We start from the raw sequence: 20,853 nt of genomic DNA, 5'->3' as shown, positions 1-20,853 counted from the left end.
TCATGATGACAACAGGGAAGCATAAGCCCCCTTTTCCCCCCTACTTTTTCCAGTCTGTTAAAGCTAGGTTTTAGGAGATGTATAAACCGTATCTCCTAAAAGAATCCCCATTTGGCAACAGGTTGAAGGACATCATTAAGAACCTGTAGTGGTGGCCAATAAACAGTTTATAGCCAAAGAGGATGAGTGAAGGGCTTAATGAAGACGGCTGCATTTCTTTCCACAAGGACATCATTTGTCTTCTGTCAAGTTCAGGCTTGAAAAATAAGTATTTACTTTTGAATATTATTTAATATAAGACATATGACTTTTTCAAATATAAATCTCTTTTGCAATGTGTAAGGAAAAGATTTAACTCCAAAATTTTCTGTGGTAGAAACATTTTAACCCAGATAATTCTGACAAATCTTCTAGAATTTACTTTGTTTCTTCTGAGAGTTTTTTAAGCCAGACCAAGCTTTCATGTTTAGAGCAATGTTATCACTCTTTTTACGTTACGTTACGTTACGTTACGTTACGTTACGTTACGTTACGTTACGTTACGTTACGTTACGTTACGTTACGTTACGTTACGTTACGTTACGTTACGTTACGTTACGTTATGTATATGCTTTGGAGTGTCCACATAAAAAGAAATTCCTGTACTGTACATAGTTGGTACAAGGTTTTCCATTTTGTCACTTCCACAAGAGGAAGCCAAATTGCCATCTGCAAAACTCTATTTATTTTATTGTTGGAAAACAGCTGCTCATTACTAAAAGGAAAGGACAAGTCCTCAATTACACCACACAATATGCTTGTCCATAATTAACATTGTTTATTAATCACAGTTTACCCATTTACTCACACCAGGAATGACTTTTAAGTGTTTCTAATGTGTTTTTGAAAATAAAGCTAATGGACCTTTTACTAGAGGGCTACCCATGATGGGAAAACACAGTTCTATGGATTTCCTTTCTTTTTCTGTAGCATGTTTGTTGTTGTTGTTCTCCATTACACACACCGTGCTTCCTTACTAACAGGTGTTTATCTTGTCTCTGCATGAGAGTGCTGATATCTCTCTTTCAAACTGACAGCATTGATTTTTTTTTCAGTTTATTGGGCTTAGAGTAATTCTTCTACCAGAGGCTGAGCTGAAATGGGGTCCTGGGCCCATGGGCATGTGTTAGGAAGGCTACATGGGAGGCTGGCCAGGAGTGTCATGGACCAATAGTGTCCTTAGGGCCCTGACAGCCCCTTCTTCTCCGAACAGTTCTGGCCACCATAATTAGTAATGCCTTTTTAAAGTGATTTTTCTTTTTCTATCAACTGGAGTAACATTTATTCTACCTCAAAATGTACTACCTTGAGCCAGATAAAATTATGTAATAGTTCCTCACAAGGACTTGAAGCTTATTGGAATCTAATTGCCATTTTCATATATTATTTTTCCAAAACAATCTGAAGTGATATTTTAATACTGAAAATATTACATTGCAAGAATTGCCAGGCTTCTGTGTCTCACTCAAAGACACAGAAACACAGACTTTAGATGCAAATTCTTACATGCTTTCTCTCAAGCATTCCAAAGCACAGCAAGCAAGCCTTGGAAGAAGAGGAGAAGAGTGTCTCCTGGCATTTGGCTATTTCACTGAGAAAGATGTTATTGGTACGGTGTGGACATCTTGTGCTTCTGCTGCCAGATTCTCTCTTTTCCAGATTATTTCGCCAGGTAGGTGATCAAGATAATTTGGAATTTACATTTAACATAAACCCCAAACATTAACTTAAATATACACCATTTTACCCCAGTTATATTAAATTCCTGTGAAGATTCACAAAACAAATGTTAAACTAGAATGTGGAAGAAATGGCACAGCAGAAGTTCAGGGAATGATGTGTGTACAGCAAGCCAAGAGACTACGAGCAATGAGGTACTGCAAGAAAGAATATAGGTAAGCATAAGAAACAGGCAGAACTTGGATGTAGGGCCAACTCTGCCACAGCCATGCCAGGAAGAAGGCTCCACAACACAGATGTGGAGCAACTACAGTATGATGCAACTCGATTTTGTGTTGTGGTTTTGTAAGAGAGCATACAAGGGATGCCACAGATCATGCACCACTGTCACCACTCCAGATGGGCTTGGAAGAAGTGATGAGGGCTAGACGGTCAGGGCACAGTGAAGGTAACTGCTCCTTTAGAGCTGGGACCTAAGTATGACAATATGGCAGGCAAGGCAAAGGTCTTACTAGCTTCAAGCAAGGAAACAGAGCAAGTCTGTGGGTGGCAACAAGGGTTAACCAAGAGTCCAGCTTAGCAGATAATTCTTTGGTTATGTTGAAGATCCGAAGTGAAGCTGGGACACAAGTTGCCAGGTTAAGGACAGGATTATAGGTCTGGCCATAACAACCAGGGTCAGATATAGCCCCTTGATGACCAGGTTGGACTCAGTGACAAGGAAGGTCCAAGGTCAAGCTCAGTCTTCAGCTCAGAGACACAACCAATGACTCCATGGCCAATCATGTGGCTGAGCTGCAGACTGACATTCTTCTGGCATAACTCAGGCAGGAATGAAGCCCCAGGGTGGAGAAGCCAGAGCTCCAGGGCCTGAGGGCAGGGTGTGTGGGCAGGCCTCGGGTGAGGCTGGCCTGGACCATTAGGCCTATGAGCACCCCCAGGGCTCTCACCTTGGTACTGGATGCCCCTTGTTCTTGTCACCACAGATAACCCTGGCCAGACACATGGAGCCTCGTTATGTTTATCTCTATACCCATTCTTCCTTCCATCACTCTTCCAAATTGCAAGTGAACAGTGCTTGAATACTTTATTTCTCAGCTTGTGAAGGCATTTCTTTCCTTTCTCTCTCCTCTCCAGCTCTTTATACAACTACTAGATATCATTTTCCATGTAAACTTTATGACTGAGGATTTATGTCTGTAGCAAATCACAAGGTGCTGCTGCTGCTCTTCTGCTATTAGATGAGCCGATAGGCAAAATGTAGACCATGGTGAGCAAAGATGGCATGTCCAAACACAACACTTATGCATGCATTTACTTGCAAGAAGGTTAAACTTCAGTGCTACAACAGCAGGAAAATCTATACAGGAGCACTTTTGCTTGTTTTTATATTACAAGCAGTCAGAAAAGTTTAAAATGGCACTTAAGTCCTACAACGGTCTGAATGCTTTTGACTGGGATCTTGTCTTATAGGTCAAACTAATGGTCTGTAATCAAGGGAAAGATGTGCCAGGCCCCAGCAGTATATCCCTGGGAGTAGAACAGTTTTTATACATCTTTAATATTCTCAATGCATTTATAGTAAAAGTGGAGAGAATGAATAGACACTCCCTTTTCCCTTGGGTTCCTGGAATTCCAAACCCTCATCAGAGACAGTAATTATTTTGGGAGTCTTTCTCTATTCCCATAATGGACGTGTTTACTTCCTTCTTATGACAGCATGTTGTAATTTGCTCTTCCTGATGTAGCCTGAAGATTGCAGCCTGTTTTTGTTTTCAGTCCTGCGTGCTGATGTGCTAAAACTGACTCAGCAAATGGTCTGAGACTGCGGAACAACCAAATCTGATGCAGATCTTCCCTCTAGTGAGATGCTCATAATCTGCACACCTAAAGGTAGCGTAACATGAGTTTGTAGGTTGACTAAATGTAGTCCGTTTTACAGGTATGGGGTTACTCTTTTATAGAGACCACCACACAACCTGAAGCAAACTAGTGTTTTTTGTAGTATTCATTGTGATATACTGCCATCCCTTTGTGTATTTCGATGCTTTTAGCTGTGGCCAGTGATAGTAACTGGAACTACATTGTGAAGGGTTAAAACACACGCGAAAGGAAGCTTAAATCCAGCCAGGCCCACCACGTTACCCTGGCCATGCATACAGAGTGCGGGATGAAATGCTGTAGAGCAGCCCTGCTGGAAGGGATGTGGCGGCCTTGGTCAGCAGAGCGGGAAGCACAAGCCGCTCCGCAGCGCCCCCAGCGGCCGCTCCGTGCTGGGCTGTGCCGGGCTGTGCCGGGCTGTGCCGGGCCGGGCCCTCCCCCAGCGGCGCGGCTGTGACGCGTTCCAACGGCGACGAGCTCCGCCCCGGGCGGCTGTGTGCGTCCCACGCGGAGCTGCGCGGAGCATGGGGAGGGTCGGCGGCGGCAGCGGGGATGGCGGCGGGGAGCCGGGAGCGCTGGAGGCGGTGCGCAGCTTCGAGCGCTGGAAGAAGAAGTACAGCCGGCGCACCAAGCGGCTGCGGCTGCAGCGCAAGGAGCGGGAGCGGCCCGAGTGGCAGGTGGAGCGGGAGGGCATCGGGCGCCTGGTGCAGCGCTACCCGCAGGTACAGCGGGGCCGGCAGCGAGGCCTGGGGGGAGGTAGAGAGGGGCAGGGGAGCCGAGTACTGGGTGGGGGGGCTGTGAGCCGCGTGTCTCGCTGACCTGGCAGCAGTGTCTACCTGCTGGAGATGGGGCACGTCTGTCCCCGTAGGTTATGCTGTGCAGGCAGACATTGCGAGTTCTGGGAGTTGACTGGAAAAGCACCTAAAGTACCGTAATGTCACTGGTCACAGCCAGCAGGGGTGCATGAGGAGAAGTTCCTGTTGGGTGGACTTAATCTCCTTTTACAATAAGGTTACCCACCTAGCTGTCCAAGGGAGGCGTGCTGATGGAATGGATAAAGATCACAGGAAATGGGTTTATACAAAGTCAGCAGTCATTTACCAATGAGGCTCCCTAGGGCTCCAGAGCTTAGGGACATTTCGGACATTTCTCTTTACTGTTTTCATCAGAGACTTGGATGAAGAACTTGAAGTCTGAGGACTGTAACAAATTGGGATGAGCTGTTGACTCCTGTGAGGCTAAAATAATCTTGTGGAGAGATCTCAGCAGGCTGGAGGGCTGGGTAATCACCAGCCGCTTGAAGTTTAATGGCAGCAAGTGCCTGATCCTGTGCCAGGGATGGGGCAGCCCTGGATCTATGGGGACAAAAGGCTGGGGGATGGGAAGCTGGGAACAGCCCTGTGAAAAGGGGTTTGGAAGTTCTGGTCCATGGAAAATGGAATGTGAGTCAGCAGTGTGCCCAGACAGCCTAAAGGGCCAAGCATCTCTGGGAAATGGCCATCTCTTAAGCTATGCCATACCATCAAACAGAGTTATGGGTAATGACTTAGGGCAACAGTGCATGCCGAGCACGTATCCTAACAACTTTTGCTGAATTTGGTGGATAACGAATTTGTTGGAAGGTCGCAGCCTGAGAATTGTGGTCAGTGGCTTCATGTCCAGATGGAGGCTGGTAGTGAGAGGTGTCCCCTATGGGTTTCTCTTGGGTCTGGTACTCTTTGACATCTTATCAGTGACAGAGATGATGGGATCAAGTGCACCCTCAGCAGGTTTGCTGATGACACCAAGCTAAGTGCTGCTGTTAAAACAGCAAACGATGCCATTCACAGAGATCTCGCCTTCACAGGGACCCGGTCCCTAAAACTGTTTAAGGCCAGGTTGGTGGAGGTCTTGAGCAATCTGATCTAGTACTTCATCTAGTGGCTGGCAGCCCTGCCTGTGGCATGGGGGGTTGGAACCTGATGATTCTTGAGGTCCCTTCTAGCCCAAGCCATTCTATGATTCCATGAATGTGCAGACACATGTGAGTAACTTGTCTGTGAACATACAAGTAGATTGTTGCTTAGGCTCCTGTCTTCAGTTCTTGTCTCCTTTTCTTTTACGTGAAGGGATCTTGGTCATCTTGGAAGATATCTTGGTCATCTGCATTCCTTCCCTAATTCCTTAGATGTGGTTACAGTCAGGGTGTCGATTTTGAGGAAGGGGCCACATTCTGCAGAAGGCAGATCCCTGCTTAGGGGCAGGGGAATCTCCTCAGGAAGCTCTTCTAGAAGCTCCTCTTTTCACATAAAGCACACTGGCACTTGGCACTTCAGCTATGGCTGGATTGGGTCTTTTACATGCCTTAAGGTGCTCGTAGTTGCAGCACGGGGTAGGGGTAGTGCTGCTGCTGGACGCAATACCTTGTACCTCCTTCTCTCTCTTGTAATGTCTACAGCTTCCAGCTTGAGAACCACTTCAATCAATAATAAGACAAGATTAAACAAAAGTAAACATACTGGAGACACATAACATAGACATTCATTTGTTGTTGTTGCTGATGATATGGAGAATGTCTGTCGGGGTAGCCAAAATCATGGAAGTTTCAATGTGCCCAAGTCTTGGGACTGCTATTTGTGATGTGCCTTGAGATTCTGTTATGGGTTGAGCCATTGAATATGTTGCCTGACTGGATAAAGCTGTTGATGGGCATTGTCTTCTTCATTCAGTTGTGCTAACGAAACATTAACATCCTAATTAACATGCTGGGAAATGGTTGTGTGAGCTCTTTCTAGTTTGCTTTGTCAAATTGGGTTAGATCAGACCGCCATCCAAAGTGTTTGAAATGAGCGGGCTCTTCTCATCTGGAACAGATCAGAGAACTCACACAGGCACATTTCTAGCAGATTAAAGCAGGTAATCACTTCTGACAGGGAAACAGGCTGAGAAGCAGGAATTGTTCGTGTCTTCTGCTGCTGCATGTATGTATGGAAAAGACCATCTATCAGTGGATCAGCCTCTTTGGTAGCTGTCCCTCTTGCTTCTGCCACCCCGACTGAATCACTTCAGAACTTTAAGGAACTTAAGCAGATAGTTTTCATGTGCCTGAAAGATAGCAGGGCCAAGAAATAAACTGGGAAGCTTTGTGGTGTGGCTGTTCCTGTGCACGGTCTTCTCATACTTTTATCACTTTTTCTTTCAGGTCTTTGAAAGAGCTTTAGAGGAGATCAATGTAGAAAAGCACAATAATATTTGTGTCCACTGTGATTAACATGTCAGTTCTTTTTAACTAGGTGACCCAGCAATAAGCTGTACACTGAAATCCTTCAAGCAGCCTCTAATTATTTAAACAATTTTGCACTGTTGCGATAGTCTGTTTTGTGTGTCAGAACCTATTAAAATTTACTCCTTTATTTGCACATGGCGGATTGCTTTGATGTTAGTGAAATAGTTTCTCCTCCTGTGGGCATACTGTTTTCTGACATAACGTCTTGATTGGAATGAAACGGAACCTCTGTGCATCAGTGAGTTGTGATCCTTTAGCATGCAAAGTAACAAGACTGGGAACTGGTGCACCTTGAAGTATTGCATGAAATAAAATACCTTCAGAATTACCAATGGAATTTGGGAAGTGTCGGTCCAGAATTCCAACGTGTGAAGGTCGGACTCTTACAGTGATTTCATATGGCAGTTTTTGCCGTTTGGATTGCTTTAAGCAGGTATAGATGCTCATAAGAAGTACAGTGCACAGTTTTTATAGTAGACAGGGCTGGCAGAGCATGTGGTGCTCCAAGTGCATATAAGCATGATTTGACAGCTCAGTAACTCTTCATTGGAAGCTTTCTGTAAGAATCGCTATCATAAGTTGTCAGAGACATCTGAGTACCATTTTTCTTGGCTCCTTTGCTGGGAGGTTGTTGCTCAGCAATCCGTTAAACGATAGCCATTAGAGATGCACGAGTTGTGTAAGCACAGAGATTGACGTTTGGAAATCTCTGTTTGTGGCTGCTAGTCAGTGTGCACTCAGAGCTGTGTGATCTACCTCGCTGTGCATCTGCTCTGGCTTTACAGCTACAGGAATCTCTATATTTATTTTCCCCCCCAAGTTCTCTGCTTCTTTTTCTTCCTTATTGCTATTGATTGTTGTGAACTTTGCCAGGAGAAGCTGTCTGCTTCTTTTGATCAGCTGTTGACTAGAGCAGGCTTGAAAGCATTACATTTTCCTTAAGATAGATCTCTACTTCTCAACGTTTTTATAAGTGATTCAGCCAACTAGTGTGATCAAACATACTCTTGCATGTTGGTGTATGTATAGCTAACATCTCTGAGGTATGCTCAGGTGGATTTATACAGAGAACTAAGTTAGTAGGTGTCAGGACACCAAGCTACGTCCTGATGTTCAGGTAGGCAGTATCCACTGCTCTCCCCAGATCAGCGAGGCCAATTACTTCGTGTAGAAGATTAACGTGGTGTCTCCTTTGTGATTCCTTGCTGAGAGCACCAGTTATGCAGCAGCAGCATAGAGATGCCCACCTTTATAGCAGGGATGGTGCAGTGGGACATAAGTGTTGCAAAAGGTTTAGCTTTCTTTTCCAAGTGATGGGGGAGCCAGTGAGGAGTCTAGACCTCAGTCTTACCAGGGAAAGGCATCAATATACTGGAAGGCCACCAAAGTAATAAGAGTTGGAACACTTTACATGTGAGGAGGGGCTGAGGTAGCTGGGCTTGTTTAGTCTGGAATGGAGACGATGCTGGAGGAGCCTTATGGGATGCCCCAGTGCCTATGGGACCTCATCAAGGAGATACTGTGTCATGTAAGGACAAGAGAAAACAGACATAGAATCACAGAATCGTTAAGGTTGGAAAAGACCTCAGTGATCATCTAGTCACAACATCAACCCCTCCCCACCATGCCCACTAACCCATGTCTGTCAGTGCCACATCTCCGCAGTTCTGGAACACCTCTAGGGTCAGTGACCACCACATCCCTGGCAGCCTGTGCCGCTGCCTCACCACTGTCTGAGAAAATCGGATGGAAGTAGAGGCTCAGTGTGGTTATAAGGAAGCAGTTCTTAGTGAAGCCCTGAGCAGCCTGGGCTGACCTCACAGCTCAGCCTGCTGTGAGCAGGAGGCTGCACCAGAGACCCCCAAGGCCTCTTCCAGCTGCAGTTGTTTTAGTTTTCATGATGATATGAGCTTTAAATTGCACTCTTTGTCCGTATTATTAAAGTGTGTCTTATTGCTTGCTGGACAGTTTGGTAGAAGAGTAGTTTGCTGTGGGTCAAGCTAGCATAGATTGTGACCAGCTGTCTTGGATTACGTCACACTATTACATACTTACTTTAGCAGCTACTTAAAATGCAGTTTAATTTCTCAGTTATGATTAATTTTAGCACTGATTAAACTTATTTTGTTTCAGATAAATGCAAATGAAATAGAAAGATTTTCGGATTTTCCACTGTCAAAGAAAACCCTGAAAGGTGAGTGTAAAAAGTCTCTTTGGAAAGTAATTATATTATAAATGAATGCATTATTTATTTCCATATGAATAAATTTTTGCCTTAAGCAGATCTTTAAATGAGTATTGCCACATACAGTGTTTTCCAAATAGAAAAATATATCTCTGGGCAAAACAAAAATGATTTTTTTTTCTCTCTTCCCTTGTGTTCCCTTCCTACACCCCAAATACCAGGACTGCAGGAAGCTCAGTATCGCATGGTGACTGAGATACAGAGGCAAACCATAGGTTTGGCTTTACAAGGTAAAGATGTACTTGGAGCTGCGAAGACTGGATCGGGGAAAACCTTGGCTTTTATTGTCCCGGTAAGTAATGACATAGTTTGCACTTAAGCCTAGGAAGTTACCTAGGAAGAAGAGGATGTTAAATACATATGACTAGTGATCTTGGAAGGAAGATTGTAGCTCAAGTGATGTAAGCATTCTTAGAAAGCCAAGGCAGACTAATGTAAGGAAACAGCTTAAGGTTCTAGAAAAGGTAAATCATTGTCCTTAGGAATGTTCCAATGCTTTGAAACCTCATTTTGATCCTTGCATCAGTGGGCCCTGTGTGAATTAGGTTTGTTTTTGTTCAGGAATGTGTTTTCCTTGTGCAGCTCCAGTTGTCTGATTCTTTCGAAAACTCTGTCTGGATTAGAACTGTGGATTAGACTTTTTGGATGCGTGGTTTTCATACAGCTAAAGTTTTAAGATTTGGCCCTTATTTGACAAAGTAAAGCATAGCAGAGATTGTAGACTTCCTCTTCTTGACTGTGTCTTTGGACTCCTCGGAAATCACTTCCAGGTCCAAGCAGGAAATAAGTAAATTGCCCACTGGGAGTGGTGCTCTTTGGCTCTGTAACTCAAAACATCACACGCTGCATTTAATTTCTTGGAACTGAAAATATAATGGAGAAGCTTGCTTGTTTCTTTAAAGTGCACATATAAATGCATACAAAGCCCATCATCTTGTGATTGGAGGAAGGGAAAGCAAAATGTGGTTTTGATTATGGAGGTTTTTTGATTTAAACACTACTTGGCATTTCTGCAAAGTAAAATTGCTTTGGAGCCTGTTCTGTCAGTGACTGTGCAGTGTGCATTCTGAATACTCTGAATAAAGTGTGCATTCTGAATAAAGATGTATTCTTTATGCTGATTACTTTTATTACTAAAGAATAGGAAAAAATGTAGTTGGCTTTGAAAGACAGTCTTACGAGTTTGAGAAATGAAATCGAAATGAGATTGCAGGAATCATAGAATAGCCTGGGTTGAAAGGGATCACAGTGATGGTCTAGTTTCAACCCCCCCTGCTATGTGCAGGGTCACCAACCACCAGTCCAGGCTGCCCAGAGCCACATCCAGCCTGGCCTTGAATGCCTCTAGGGATGGGGCATCCACAACCTCCTTGGGCAACCTGTTCCAGTGCATCACTATCCTCTGTGTGAAAAACTTCCTCCTAACATCTAACCTAAACCTCTCCTGTCTCAGTTCTGTACCCATGCCCTTAAGGACAGTTTCTTTGGGGTTCCCATCTAGCAATCCCTTGAGCAGCTGGAATTTTGCTCTCTTGAAGCACAGGGTCCTGACTCTGCTTTTTGGCAGGCCTGCATTCTTCAAGATCACAAACTCCACCAGGTCACTACAGCACAGGCTGCCTCCAGTGTTAACCTCTCTAATGCTGTCCTCTGCATTGGTGAGCACCAGGTCCAGTAGGGCTTCACCTGGGAAATACAGAAGCAGAAGTAATGTTAGAAACTGAATTTTAAAATAGTTTTAGGGATAAGATATGGAAGTATTTTGACACATAAAGAGTAGAAAGAATGGTAAGAGGGTGTTAAACAACCTTTAATATTTAAAAAATGCTTCGGGTGTTTCTATCTCTGAAATCTTTGCGTTAAGATTAGCTAAGACTGTGAATTAGTAAGAGGGGGAGCAGTCCTGGATTGAGATATGTGGTAACACTGGGTGGAATGCTCTGTGTGCACCAGGTGTGTATGATATTACTGTAAGTCTAAAACCTAGATGAACGTCACGCTAATTGTCCTCTTTCTAGTTGCACTTTCTGGTTTTCACTGAACCGTATGACCGGGGAACATTTACTCAACAAGTATCAGTACCATCAAAATTCATGTGTAATCAAACCATGTGAAACGCATGCAGATATTTCTTCATTATTTGAGTTAGCAATGCTTCATCTTTTTCTGTGTCACTTTTTGCTGTTACCTATTTTTCTTCTGAGTTTTTTTTTTTTTTTTTAATAATGTGAGAGTTTTTTATATTTTTTATTATCTCCCAGGCTTTGGAACTCCTTTACCGCCTTCAGTGGACTTCAGCAGATGGATTGGGAGTTTTGATCATATCACCCACCCGGGAACTGGCGTTTCAGACTTTTAAGGTTCTGCGTAGAGTGGGAAAGAATCACGACTTCTCAGCTGGTCTTATCATCGGAGGAAAGGTGTGTCCTCTATTGGAGCCTGCTGCGAGGGAGCGTAAATAAGTGCTGTAGTAAGGGCTAGTTTAGGAAGGAAACTCCGGAAAACAGAAGTCGTGGAACTAAGGAGTTAGTAGGAAACTATTAGAGACACACTAATTTTCCTCTACTGTGTCTTTTAAAGCTCTTGTATGTTTACCATCTCTACAGGTTATGTGACTGGGTCAAACTTTCTCCCAACCCTTCTTGTCCTATTAAATCAGATTGCTCTGAAAAACATTAGTGCAAGCTGCTAGCGTGAGCATGCTGGTAAAATCTGGTGTTTGTGTCAAAAGAGGAAAAGCTTGATTCTTTCCATGAACTGTCAGTAGGTTGAGCTGGGCTGAGGTCTCTGCCACTGGGCTTCTAGCACGAACAACCAGAGCTCAGCTGGTTTAACATATTTTCAGGATCTGAAAGAAGAGTCTGAGAGAATCCACCACATAAATATGCTCATTTGCACTCCAGGACGGCTTCTGCAGCACATGGATGAAACTTCTTATTTCTATGCATCTGATCTGCAAATGCTGAGTAAGTTATTTTTTTTTTTTAGTGCCTCACAAAACATAGAAATATTTTGTAGTAGCTCATAATTCAGAGGGGGGCTTCCTTGCTTAAAAGGTTTATTCTGTTTTTTTTGTACTTAGATGAAAGAGCATTTCTATTTGCACACACACAAATGAAATGGAAAACAGCAAAACTCCTTTCTTTTCTGTACTTAATCTGAAAGCAGTTGCTAAGAGCTGCCTTCCTTAGGATGATAAGAATGTGTAGTAGGTGGGTTAAGTAAGGAACTCAAAACCACATGTGGTATCTTATATAGTCAGGTATGTTTTAGCTATAAGATGGCCTTTGCTTCCAACCCTGGCTCTCGTTTTTCATGATACGATGATGAGTATTTCTTATAGTTGATTACAGCATATGTATTGTGGGCCAATTCTAGAAAACATGTTTCTTTTTGAATTTTAAGCCAGATTAATGCTCCTTCCAACTGGAATACAAATTTCAGCTTAATGGGAGGCCACTAAGAACTGTGCATAATCTTTAGCAAAGCTTGAGGAACTTAGAAGCAATTAACGAGCTAATGAAGCTGATAAATTGCAAAACCAGGCTTGTTATACTCAGTGCTATTCATGGCAGTTAGACTATATTTGCATTAAATGTAGGCTCTTTTCTTCAAGTTCTGTTTCCTTATGATGCAATGGCAAATTGAGCTTAGGCACAGAAGAACCCGTTTTTCTCTGTCTTTAATGGCACAGTACTGTTATACATTGCATGCTTTTGTTTTAGCAGTTGGGTAGGGAGTTGGTAATTTATAGGCTGTCTGCAAATTGCTGAACTTTTTATTTGGAATACGTATCTTCCTATGCTTCAGCATGTGGAATGGAGGGCTGTAGTGCAAAGGCTATGCAAAATGCTGCAGCTTTTTAAACCTATTTTATGGAGTGTGTGAATATCTAAAGCAAATCCTGTCATATGTGGTAACTAATCTCTGTAGTTTAAGTAGGCATGGATTTTTGTGCTTGATGGATTTAAAGTCTTTAATCACAAAAGGGAAGCTAAAAACAGGTTTTTCAAATCTATTTCTCAATTCAGTTCTTGACGAAGCTGATAGGATTCTCGACATGGGTTTTGCTGATACAATGAACGCAATCATAGAAAATTTGCCTAAGAAGCGCCAGACCTTGCTTTTTTCTGCAACACAAACAAAATCAGTGAAGGATCTCGCACGGTTGAGTTTAAAGGATCCAGAATATGTTTGGGTTCATGAGAAAGCCAAATTCAGGTATGTTGATCATTTATTTTTTTGTGGGAAGGTTAAACAGTTTGAGAACCTACTTCACTTGCTTTCCTGACTGTCATTTTCCTGAATCTGAAGTCATGCATCCTTCTCCTTCCATCAGTGTCAGGTGCCATCATGAAAGCAGGGTATTTCAGGAGAGAGGTTACTAGTTCTGATTGATTTGCTACGGGGAGACTGAGCACTGTACTTTGCTTGTGGCTCCTCGGGCTCCTTTTCTGTCTGTGAGTTTATTTTCCTTGGCAATAAGCTCCAGATTGGATTATGACCTGGATGAAGTGGTGTTCTGGCTGTAGCACTTGTCACTTCCGAATTGCTGCTTGTTATGTTGTCTTCCTTTGCGTGTGTGTATGCATACTTACTGTGTAGGAGCACCACATTCATTGAATGAATATGGTTCTTCAGAATGTTGTTAATGAATGGTGATGTTCTAAGAAGAAGCCGTTCTATTGGGAACGTAGAGAATGACAGTCTGGTTTGCATACGCAGTATTGGTGCCCAGCAGGAAGCATCTGGCATATGTCTGTGTGCATCAAGACCTGTTGCTTCCAGAAGTACTGAGTTTACTGTGCACGATCAGGACTGCAGTGCTGTGCACACCCGCAGTAAAATTGGCATGCTGTGCAATTTGACTCTAATTGGAAAAAAAGTGCATGTTCTTTTTTCGGCAGATAGATTTTGAAAAGAGGGAAGAAATGAGAAGAATGCTGCTTATAGCCCACAGAAAAGCCAGATCTTATCCTCTCAGTACCAGAAGGCTTATGAACATCTATGACTTTTTTTTCCCCCTGTCTTAAGGAGTGTGTAAATATTTCTATACATAAAATGAAGGTGGAGAAAGGTGAAGCACGCTGATAAGAATGGCTTACCCAAGAGCAAATGAGAAACCATTGCCAAAATGAACAGCAGAAAGAGGTTGAATCCCGAGGCAGTGTTTTAATGAACTACTTGGCTAGATACTCTTTATTGCTCTGCTGATGCCTTTGATAGTATATTCTTTTCCTTCCAGTCAGTATATTAAATAAATGCGATTGCTGGAAAAAAATGTGGTTACTCTCCTTGTGTCAGAAGAGGTTGCAGAGCTTAGCATGGAGCCTCCAGTTTGAGGACTGTATATTTCACAAATGGTGTTTTTTGTGAAGTCTGCTTCAAGTACACTTGAGTTTTTGAAATATTGGGGGAAATACAGTTAGATAATAGAATGAATAAAAAAAAAAAAGGAAACTTTCATTGTTTTAGAGTTTATGGCTTTGGTACAGAGTGTATTGTTGTATTATAGGGACAGTTTCCCCTGAAAGATCTACAGGGCAAAAATACTGTGATGTAATTCAAATTGAACAGTGGAATAAAAACTGGAGCAGCATCTTGTAATTTCATTCTTCTGAGTGGCACTTTTAATACAGTAAAGTAATTTTAAATACCCTTTGTCTGTCCATGGAGAAGCAGAGGGACTGTGAGGCGAGTATTTAAATATATTTCTAGGGCAAAGATGCCTTTTTAAAAAAAAATTAACTTTTTTTTTTTAGTTGCAAGGTGACTTAAGATGTCAGTTCAGTGCTTTACAAAGTCACTTTACATGTCAGGGTGTAATCAGTAAAAATGCATCAATGCTTTTTTTTTTGTCTGCAAGTTTAGACTGTGCTTTGACATTGCCTGGAGCACAAATGATACTTTAATAGCACCAATAGACAAAATTGCATTTTAAGTCAAGGCAATTTGAATGTCGCTGCTTAGAGATGGAAAGAGTTTGCTGTGCTGCTAGTAGATGAATTTAGAAGTAATGCCAAGAGTTGCCTCCTGCCCTTCTCTCTGCTGACATTTACTCAGGAGATCGAAACCTGTTTCTCAAAGTGGGGCAACTTTCCAGCCTGACTTTTTTTTTCCTTTCTGTGGATAGTTGTCAGACACTTGGTTTAGAAGTGAAGAAAAGACAGGCAGCTCTGTCGATTATATATACACTTGTACTCACTCTTTTTTACTTTGCTTTAATGTTATGATTACTGTGGAACCTAATTTTTTTCTTCTGATATTTTTTTAAGTACCCCGGCAACTTTGGATCAGAACTACATCGTTTGTGAGCTTCAACACAAAATAAATGTGTTATACTCTTTCCTGAAGAGTCACTTGAAGAAGAAGAGCATTGTGTTTTTTGCAAGCTGTAAAGAGGTATGACTATTTTGTTTTACTGTATTTTTCATTTTCTCTGTAGGGTTACAGAGTTCAGTAGTTTGTAGCTGCTTTCTTTCAAAGGCTTTAAAGGTGGTTACACAAGAAAGTTTAATTGTGAAATAGTATGGGAAAGAATCATAGAATCATCAAGGTTGGAAAGGACCTCTGGGATCATCTAGCCCAGCCATCCCCCTGCCATCACTATTTATCCACTGAACCGTGTCCCTCAGTACAACATCTAATTTTTTCTTGAACATCTCCAGAGATGGTGACTCCTCCTCTCCCATGGGCAGCCCATTGCAGTACCCGACCACTTTTTCACAAAAGAAATTCTTCCTAACATCCAACCTGAACCTTCTCTGGTCCAACTTGAGGCCCTCTCATCTGGTTATGCTGGAGAAGAGGTTGACACCCACCTCAGCACAACCTCCTTTCAAGCACTTTTAGAGAGTGAAAATGCCTCCTTTGAGCCTCCTCTTCTCCAGACTGAACGATGCCATTTCCCTCAGCTACTTTTTGTTAGACTTGTGCTCAAGGTTTTTATTTCGATTACCTAGGAAGTAATCCTTCAGATGTCTGCTTATAGCACTGCCTTGGGATCACTCTGTTGAAGTTATCATTATGTGGTTGTATGGCGCAGGTTTTCCTAAGGCTTCTGTGTTTATCTGATATTTTACCGTGTGTTTTCCAAATGCAGTTGTGAAGTAAGTATTTATCATGGTTCGTTCAGTGCAAGAGGTTACAGTATTTTTTGTACTGTGGTTGGTGACTGAGTGTGGTGAAGTTGTAGGCTTACTTGTATGGAAGTTCTCTGAGTTGCAGTTGTTACTGAACAATTTCTGTAACTATCTTTAAAATGATTAGGTATGTCTACTATAAAGTAAGCAGAAGATACTGTATTCCTCCAGTAATGTCTAAAAGCAGCTCTTCAGATGGGTTTTTGATACATTGGTCCCTTGCGTATGGCATCACTAGTTGTGTCCTACATCATTCCTGCTGCTACGTGCTTCTGTGTCCATTGGGAAATGCCGTCAGTAGGAATAGCAGACCTTTACCACAGTTTATTTCCTATTATTGTACCCTGAGTGCATGACAGCATTTCAGAACTGCATGTCTTATCTCTGATGTGGAGAAAAGTGTTTTTTACTCAAAGTGCTAAGTCTGTTGTGATTTACTGGATATTGTTTTCACTGTGCAATGTTAAATTTGATTTTATGTTTTTTTTTTCCCTAATTTGTTGGATAGGTCCAGTATCTGTTCAGAGTGTTCTGTAAGCTTCAACCTGGTCTTCCTGTACTGGCATTGCATGGCAAACAGCAACAGATGAAGAGAATGGAAGTCTACACATGTTTTGTTCGGAAGAAGGCAGCAGTACTTTTTGCTACGGATATTGCAGCACGTGGCCTGGGTATGTGCCCACAAAAGTAGTCATTATTCATGAAGTTATGATTTTATGCCATTAAAACTCTTGTCAGTGGCACTATGTTCTGATGACCACCTGATTTGTAAGAAATGTAGTTTGCTTGGGAGCCAAAATGTATGCTTCTGAAAGAGTTCTGCTGTTTCTTTGCTGAAGATGCCAGCTTTATTTGCTCTCAGTTTTTGTTTTTGTCCTAGAAAGACCTAAACTGTCACTAGTCTTATTATGATGTTTATTAATAAATAAGTCAGTGGAAGCAATTCTTCTTTCCCATCCGGTCTGTGGACCAGATGTAGTTTTCCCAGCTGGAAGGCAGTCTGCTTTTCCAGCCATCTTGCATGACGAATATCCAAATGAGAGAAGATGGAAATAGTGATGTATTTGCTTACTACATGCCTTAAGGCAAGATTTCAGCAGCTTTAAATATTTCTGATATGCCTCTATCCCGTGGGTTATGCCAAAGGATATAGAAATTACTAACCCAGCAGTATGTGGAGACATATGTTGTGTATGTTGAAGAAATACTGGTGAGAGGTCTGGAGCACAAGTCTTATGAGAAGCATCTCAGGGAGCTGGGATTGTTTAGTCTGGAGAAGAGGAGGCTCAGGGGAGACCTCACTGCACTCTACAACTTCCTGAAGGGAGGTTGTGATGAGAAGGAGCTTGGCCTCTTCTCCCAGGCAACAAACAGGACCCGAGGAAATGGCCACAAGTTGTACCAGAGGAGGTCTAGATTGGACATAAGAAAAACTTTTTCTCTCAAGAGAGTGGTCAGGCACTGGAATGGCTGCCCAGGGAGGTGGTTCAAGAGGCATCTGGATAAGGAGCTCTGAGATAGGGTTTAGTGGCTTGTGGTAGCAATGGTGATGGGAGGATGGTTGGACTGAACTTTATGATTCTATGATTCTATGAGTAGGGCTATAGCGCTGTATTCTTAAAGAGGTAGAATAATATATGAAGAGCAGGAATATTTTATAAGCCCTGTTTTAGCTTGAGTTTCTTTTCTTTTGTCATTACTTGCTTAATTATGACTTCTTTATATATTTTGTAGATACTTGGACTTTATTTTTTTGTACTTGGCTAATTTTGTGTGTGACACGAGAACATTTTTAGGAGTTTACTAATTCTTCTTTCAGATAGGAAACTCATTGTCCAAAATCCAAGATTTTGTCAGCATGTTACTAGAGGAAGGTACTCAAAAAATAGAAAACAGAAGTACAAATGGCTTATCATACCTTCTACACTGCTGACATCTCACTAGTGAGGTGCTGATGTGGGTATGGTTGGTTAGGTTTCTCGAGAGTATGTTTAACTGTCCAATGGCATAACTACAGGCTTGGTCAGGGAGTAACACTAATTATTTACTGCAATCTAAAGGATGCTGCTTCTGGATGAAGTACAACAGCTGGAAAGTGCTCATAAATACTGTAATTCAAATAGCGTGATGACTCCTTTGGCAGGCTTGGTCATCCCCTCAGTGTTGCTGAGAGTGTGTGATAATTCTGTATGTGGATTGCTGAAGTAGTGCTGTGTCACCACAGCTGACTTCACCCCACAAGGGTGTAGGTGAAAAGTGGGTCGGATTCTGTTATTTATTAATTGTAGTGGTGTTTTATCATCTGTGTGACACAAAGCTTGTCTGCTCCTTTCAAGTTTGAAATTATGTTCCATTCAGTGCACTGTCATAATTTGGAAAATGAAGACACCATTAATTTTAGCTTTCTTTGATGAAGAGGATGACTGTTTATGATATGCTAATACACAACAATTAATTTTATTTTTATTTCAGTGGTTGCACTCAATGTCTATAAATTGGTTTAAATGATGGTTTCTGCAGAAACTAATGCTCCAAAATATGATGCTGCCCTTGTAGGAGGGGTTGGGATCAAATGAGCTTAAATTTTGGCATCTTTTTTTTCTTTGCAGATTTTCCAGCAGTGAACTGGGTCATTCAGTTTGATTGTCCAGAAGATGCAAACACGTACATCCATCGAGTGGGAAGAACAGCCAGGTTCATATTCACTTCTCATTCATTCTCATTTAATGTTTAAAATTCGATAGCTATCAGGACAGATAATTGGCTGGATGCACACTCGCTTGAAAAAATCAGGACACAAATTGGAAAGAAAAGGAGGACTGTTGTCACCAAAAGACACTTTCGATCATCTAGAAATAATGGTCTAAATTAATCTTTTCTTTGTGAGAGACTCCTTACAGCACAAAGAAAGACCATGTCTAATTGTTTAATCTGATCAGGGAAGACTAAGAGTGAGGAAGCAGAAGTCTTCTTTTGTACTTGGCAATATTACCTCACTAGCTGAGCTGAGCACATTCGTGAGCAGAAGTGCTTGTTTTGCCAATGCAGTGTATAGAAAATACAACTTACAAGTGTGTGTGCTTTGTCTTATTGCAGACTGTTCGAAAGAAAGGAAGTATATTTTTCTTATTTTGATTTGAGGAGGAAGGAATTGAACAATGTTATCTACTAGTTAAATTTTTAGTTTTCTAAGTCACTGGTAGAATTATATTTGTAGGGCTAGTCTTAGTTAAAATATTTGTGTCTGAGTCCTTCTGAAGGAAGGGAGTTACCTTAGTATGCTTATGAGAACCTGGTCCTTGTTCTCTGAAGTAGGTTTTTAAGAAAAAGTGAAGTTATTACTGCACAATTTGATAGATTAAAAACTTTACTCAGTTATCTGAAGGATGACATGCAAGACCCGGCATTAAGTCTTGTACATAATTGAACTTGTTTGTAGTAGGCTTTTATCATCTGTGTTGCAATGTAAGTGGAAGTCAAACAATGACAGAACTGTTTCCTAGAGTAGGATTTAGAAGTCAGCGCTACCAAATCTGTGTTTCTGGATCAGATTGCATTAAATTTTGTACTTCTAGAAAATTTCAGAACCTGGAATTTTTAGCCAACACTTTCCAATCTGATTGGTCACTTTTCTGCCCTACTCATTCCTGTGCACTGTATTCTCCTGTCTGCTTTTTTGTTGTAGGAGGGAATAATGAATTTTTAAGTGCTCTTGGAAACATGTTATCTATGAGCACAATCAGTGAATGTTAGGTGTAATTAGATAAAAATATAGTTAATTTCATGGGTCCCAACTTAGGGAAAAAAAACACACATGTAGAGGTCTGTGAAGTGGTGATTTTTGTTTGTTTTGTTTATATTCTGTTTGCCTTCCTATGAAGGCTTGTCATTCTCTCTTTATGGCACAGTGTCAGAGAGGAAAGGAAAGCAATGCATTTGGCACTGTTTAATTGGAAGCTTATAAAAGGCTTGTTGAGATGTTTTCGAGCTACATCCATACTTTTAACACAACCCCAAAGTGACAACCGTTGTACCTTCTCCCATTCTTTTGTGGTGCCAAGAATCATTATCAGTAGTTTTAGAAGGCAGGAACTACTATGTAAAGACTAAGCTAACGATCACCCATTTTTCCCAAGGCTTTCAGTGAAGTACCACTGACTGGGTCCCTATTCTTGCAGCTCTAACAGTAGTCAGACCTTACCTAACTGTGTGTACATCTGGGCAAGTTATTTGGCTTTGGGCAGCCTGCTCTGGTGGATGGTGACCCTGCACATAGCAGGGGGGTTGAAATTGTATGGTCATTGTGGTCCTTTCCAACCCTGGCCATTCTGTGGTTTGAACTAGCAGAATTCAGTCTAATACTGAAAGCAAATTCCTTCTGTAGGGAAAGTTTTACAGGTATTTTCTGTCTCATAATCTTGTGCAAAGATCAGATAAGGTTCTGCCCTACTCTGGGCTTTCATTTTGGACAAATGTTAGACTCTCTTTCCCTTGAAGTAAAGCATTTCTGGAAACGTAATGTAAAGATCACTGAAATAAACCGCTGAGGATGGAAGATGTCTACTAGCTTTAGGTAAATACTGTGTAGTAAGTAAATAGTG

General features: G+C 41.8%; 1 protein-coding gene across 1 annotated transcript in view; it reads left to right on the top strand.

Moving 5' to 3' along the window:
• The first annotated feature begins 4,066 nt into the window (after window positions 1-4,066).
• DDX10 (DEAD-box helicase 10) overlaps window positions 4,067-20,853 on the top strand; it is a 152,904-nt gene continuing 136,117 nt past the window's right edge. Inside the window, exons 1-9 of the mRNA XM_072336499.1 lie at window positions 4,067-4,322; window positions 8,999-9,059; window positions 9,272-9,402; window positions 11,372-11,530; window positions 11,956-12,076; window positions 13,142-13,331; window positions 15,386-15,512; window positions 16,761-16,923; window positions 18,862-18,946. Of these exons, the coding sequence (XP_072192600.1) occupies window positions 4,125-4,322; window positions 8,999-9,059; window positions 9,272-9,402; window positions 11,372-11,530; window positions 11,956-12,076; window positions 13,142-13,331; window positions 15,386-15,512; window positions 16,761-16,923; window positions 18,862-18,946 (1,235 nt within the window). The 5' untranslated portion in view covers window positions 4,067-4,124. The remainder of the gene's footprint in view (window positions 4,323-8,998; window positions 9,060-9,271; window positions 9,403-11,371; window positions 11,531-11,955; window positions 12,077-13,141; window positions 13,332-15,385; window positions 15,513-16,760; window positions 16,924-18,861; window positions 18,947-20,853) is intronic.

Source organism: Excalfactoria chinensis, chromosome 1 (assembly GCF_039878825.1).
Source record: "Excalfactoria chinensis isolate bCotChi1 chromosome 1, bCotChi1.hap2, whole genome shotgun sequence".
In the NCBI taxonomy this organism is placed as follows: Eukaryota; Metazoa; Chordata; class Aves; order Galliformes; family Phasianidae; genus Excalfactoria; species Excalfactoria chinensis.
The sequence above is the reverse complement of the archived record's forward strand: the minus strand, read 5'-3'. Positions and strand labels throughout refer to the sequence as shown.